The following is a 5,347-nucleotide window of genomic DNA, read 5'->3' as shown; positions in this document are numbered from 1 at the left end:
AATACTACATAGTATTAGAGATTAGAGTTGAATCATCATCAAACATATTCATTTGAGAAAATAAGTTTTTCAGTAATGTGTCTGTGCACGTCAGAAAACATCATGATTTAGAATCTGATTTTTCTTTTGAAAGAATCAATAAACAAATATTTAAAAATAAGAAAACATGTACAAACTAGGACAAAGACCAGAGACTTAATTAAATTGTTTATCTATATTCAACGGTGCACGTGTTACTAACTTACCTTAGATATATAAGCGACACATCAAATTTCAGTACACATAATCATCAGTCATAATGACACTCTCACACCTTTTTTTGTTCTGTTTGACCGTCATAATTGTTACGAAGGCTTCTCCGAATACAAAATACTGGGAGGCTTTTGGTAAATAGATAAATACAAAAACAAAAAAAACAAAAACTCGATTATTTCAATGCAAATTATATTTATTTTTATTTATTGAAAATACATTAAATACTAAATATTAGTTTAGTAATAAAAAATTTCATTTAAAATTAGATGTATTAAAAATATGCAAATCTGGAATAAAACAATCACCAATTAATCTAGTGGAGAGATCAACCATTGCAGTGAGTTCCCTGACATTCATATTATTTTTTATTTTTTTCAACACATACATATTTTATAAATCAGAAAAGTGGAAGTCCCATTACGTTTATGAACTATGATGTTGCACATAATTTCTCTATGAAAAACACTGGAAAAACAGCAAAACTTTCTCTCAAAGAGGGTTCGACAAATGTACCGACAATAACAAGTTCTCATCTCTCAAACGATACTTATAAATTTGCACAGCTTCATTTCCATTGGGGGGATATGGACAAATATGGTTCCGAGCACGTAATGGACGGATTCCAATATCCTATTGAAGTACATTTGGTTCACTTTAACACAAAATATGGAGCTACAATTGAAGAAGCTTTGAGCGTAGCAAACAAATCGGATAATTTAGCAGTTCTAGGAGTCTTTTTTGATATTATTCCCTGTACTATAACTGATTTAGATCCATTAATCTCTAAGCTTACAGATATCCAATCTGAAGGATCTAAAGTAGATGTAAAGAGTTTTGCATTGGAAAAATTATTACCCACTGACTTGAATACATTTTTTTCATACGAAGGATCACTGACAACTCCCAGATGCAATGAAGTTGTTGCATGGACAGTTTTTAAGGTGGGTTTCTTTTTTTGTGATAACTTTGTAAATAGGATTATATTTTATTTAGAAAAAGCATATGATGTCATCGGAACAGTTGGGCGAATTCAGAAAACTTATAGGAGGAGGAGAGCCTCTTGTTAATAATTATCGTGACGTTCAGGATTTAAATGGTAGACAAGTTGATTTCTACTCTGCATGAAGGATAAAGAATACACTTTCAAATTTAAATTAAAAAATTAATTATAGAATATTTTTATTATGATAAAATTTTCTCTGACAATATCAGCTGAGTTATTTGTGTAAATATATATTTTATGTTTAAAAGCATGTATATTATAATTATATATATATGTATATATCTTTTGGAAAATAATTATACGAAAAGTCTGAAAATGTATCTTTGAATCGTTTATATATGGCTACACAAATATGTGTATGACGTAGTTACCTTTTTTGTATCATGCAAACTTTTGTTCTGAAAACCGACAGAAAAAAGCCTCAGTATCAACCAATTCTTCCCAACATTGGAATTATTATTCAATAATTAGTTGTTATTAGCCTAAAAGGTGTTGATTCTAATTCATCCAATGAACGTCCAGAATACTTATTATGAGAAAAGAAGCAAATGCATCTACAGTTGATAACAAAATACACTATTTATTTGTGTGCGCGTCAGATTACGCCGTGATATATTATTAAATCACTAGAAACTAATATTAAATACCTTTCAGGTATCTACATGTTAAGCAGATAACTATGTGGTTCTTTTCAAAGAAGTGGATCTTAGCTGGTAGGGGATAGGCATTCACTTGGAAGGGGAGATATCATATTCAACACCATCTTTCTACAATGATTTTAATACCTATAACTATTATACGGAAATGAAATTAATAAATAAGTACGACTAAAAAGGATTACTTCGAGGTGTTAATAAGCTATTGCTCAAGCGTTTTAACAATCCTATAATAGCCTTGCTCTATCATCTATAATCCACAATTGAGATTGATGGTTGTGTAACTGAGCCTCTTTAGAGATGCTGCAGCCATATAGCATTTGAAAATGTTATATTTTATGAATTTTAAAAATAATGTTACTGAGATATGTGAAAATTTTAAAATGTTGGAGATCTCCCAAAATCTTGTGATACAAAATAGAATTATCCTTTCCTTAAATTTATAACAACAAAAAATTTACTACAGAGTTTTTTCCCGCCAAATTATAGAGTTGAAATAAACTAAATTTGAGTTATTAAAGTTTTTTAAATAAAAATTGACAAAAAGTACGAAAACTCGAAGATTTAATATTTTCAAATAAATAGTTACATTTGCAAAAAGTTATTGAGATGCTTAAATCTTTGCAAAAGTCAGTTATTTGATAGTCCATAGAAGGTAAAGACTAGATGCAAAGAGAAAATATCAACCCATAACCGGACAGTTTTATGTATAAAACACGTGATGGAGGTTGATTACATATTACAAAATTTTCTATCATGCAAATTTTTTGTAGGTTATAGTAGTTTGAATGTGTATTGTAATAAAGTAGATATACAGGTTCCCCCATCTAAAAAGCAACACTTGTTGAAAATTGAAAAAATTGTTATATTTCATAAACTATCATAAATTTTGGCAAATTTAATTCATAATACAATCATTAGGGCAGATTATTCATAATCTGTCATAATGACCAGTTCTAGCCTTGGTAGAGTAATTCTTTACAAAACCTAGTTCTAGATTGGCTCAAACAGTGAACATAGCGGCCTTCAGTTTTTCCTTTTTTTGTGTACTAGTCTCCCAAAAACTTCCCTTAGTGCCTAAAAAGGCCAAAGTCCAGGGGAGAATAGTCGGCCTGTGGGGAGGCCACGACTCTTTTTCTTCAGTTGAGGAGGATTTTGCACAAGATAACAGGCTTAATGGATCCAAAGGCTTCAAACCCCTCCTTTAAGGCATCAAGATTTAAGTATTGCTAAACTAAGCGACCTATGGTGGTCTGGCGGCTATCAAATGTACGACGAAGGCCATTAACGGTCACCTTGTCATTCTGCCTTCAATGGATCCTTTAACTGGCTCACCAATTATTTTGGCCTGTTTGGCCTTTATCTCGACCTTGTGGAAGTTTTTGGTTTGCCTATCGTGATCATCAAGTACACAGTAGAGTGGGTAGAGCCCAACTCTTTAGGGATCACTAAAGTGATTTTCCAAGCGCAGATAGCTCCAGAATTGCAGCTCTCCTTTGATCCATCTTATTTGGTTATTACACTCTTATTTCTCAGTTGACATTGCTTATTTTTTGTTTGCAGTTTCTCTAGAAAATTGTCTTCAATAAGTTAATAGGGCTAAATAACGAAACCCTATAACAAATGGTACAAAAGCACATCATTAAAATATGTTGCATTTTTGAATGAGGGTCATTGTATTTGTCATATTATTGAACCTCTTTTTATAAATAGTAATTCATATGTGGCATCTCAAATGTTAATACAATAATATGTGAATCTTTATTTATTTACACTATAAACATAAAAAATAAGTTGATATTGTTTCGTCAATTTATTAGATTTTATGCAATACACATATTAAGGATTTTTTTTTCTTTAGAAAATTGTGTTGAATATTTAAAGATTAAATAATAGATACAAAGAAAAATTTCTTAACTAATCTTATATTTATTTTGAGATACAGAACTGTAATATTTATTCAAATTGAATTATTAAATTATAAGATTATATCTTACAACAGAAACAACCCCTTTTAGAATAGTTAATTATATAATATATGTTTACAGAGGCAAGAACTGTAGATTATGTTTCATTGAGAGTACCAAATCTTATTAAACTTGATTCATAGTTGATACTTCCAATTGCATTTAGTTTTACATTATATGATTCAATTTAAACAATCAAAGATTTAAAAGAAGTAGAAAACTATACAGACAGTTTCATACTGAACTTAAAATATTGCTTTAATAAAAACTAGTTTTTTGGCTATGTTGTTGTCTATAATCTTGAAGATCAAACTTAAATTTGATAAATTGGATTCATTTTTAGATTTGATTGTTATCTACAATATAAAAACTTCTATTTACGTGATATTTCGATTTGAATTAGAAATGAAGTACTATATATCATATAAATACTCAATTATATTAGTTGTATAATATTTATTTCGTCCTATTTAAAAATGGTTAATTTAGACATTTAAAGATGTTTATGATAAGTGAAGTGAGGGATATCTATCGACCTATGCCTAGATAGAGAAGTCCAATGGTTCAAGTTTGGAGAGCTAGGGGTCCAAAACGAATGTATGTTGACTTTCAAGAACTTTTGAGTTTTTTAGCTGGTGTAACATCTTGTTACAAAAAATATGAAATACCCTTATACTCTTTCTGAATCCATGGAATGCTCATTTATACTCAATTGTTGTCTTTTTCACCTTCTTTGATTAACAGTCTTAGAAAATCTTTCCTATCAGATAAAAAAAACACCATAATTTAAGGTGTGATTTTTTGTCTTCCATATAAATTTAACTTTATTTTGGACATCTCTAAGGGTCAATTAATAAATAAATAAACCATGACGATCACCCCTGGAATATCTTCCCATCAGGGAAAAGGATAGTTGGTTTTCCTTTTTTGAGCTTGTTGGGAAGAGAATTCGAATGGCCGTAGTCTCTTTCAAATATACCACGAGATTTAAAACGTTTTTTGATATCATATATAATTTGCCTTCTGGTTTATTTTTAATCTAATAGTTTTTTAGGTATCTTATTTTTGTGAAAGTTTTTGTCCTCAGATGTGCATATACCCTAATTTTCATTCAAATTCGTTAACTAGATCAATAATTGGAAGTACTTTTGTTTATGTTAATACACCGTATAGGGTAAAATGTGAACACTACCTACTATACGATTTGTTGTGGAATTATGATAATATATCTGTAGAATTTTGGCAATATGATTAAGATATATAAAAGGTTATTGACAGCAATGAGAACGTTTTTCCAGTCTTCTACACAATAAAAAAGATTTAATTATACTAAGGTAAATAAAATTATATTACACTAAAAGTCATGCACCTAAATATCCTTGTATTTAATATTAATTATTTGTCTTTCTTTTCTGAAGGATCTATGTTTGTACGTATTTAATATATCCTTGTTTGTATAATAAGTT

General features: G+C 29.5%; 1 protein-coding gene across 1 annotated transcript; it reads left to right on the top strand.

Annotated features, from left to right (window-relative positions):
* Positions 1-254: 254 nt before the first annotated feature.
* On the top strand, positions 255-1,578 carry LOC121128454 (putative carbonic anhydrase 5). The gene is made up of 4 exons (XM_040724039.2): positions 255-386; positions 522-592; positions 657-1,196; positions 1,249-1,578. Exons 1-4 carry the CDS (start codon positions 299-301, stop codon positions 1,378-1,380), a joined length of 831 nt encoding a protein of 276 aa, XP_040579973.1. The 5' UTR covers positions 255-298; the 3' UTR covers positions 1,381-1,578.
* The last annotated feature ends 3,769 nt before the right edge of the window (positions 1,579-5,347 follow it).

This window comes from Lepeophtheirus salmonis, chromosome 13 (assembly GCF_016086655.4).
Source record: "Lepeophtheirus salmonis chromosome 13, UVic_Lsal_1.4, whole genome shotgun sequence".
Classification (NCBI taxonomy): Eukaryota; Metazoa; Arthropoda; class Copepoda; order Siphonostomatoida; family Caligidae; genus Lepeophtheirus; species Lepeophtheirus salmonis.
Note: the sequence above shows the minus strand (reverse complement) of the source record. Positions and strands in the feature narration are given on the sequence as shown.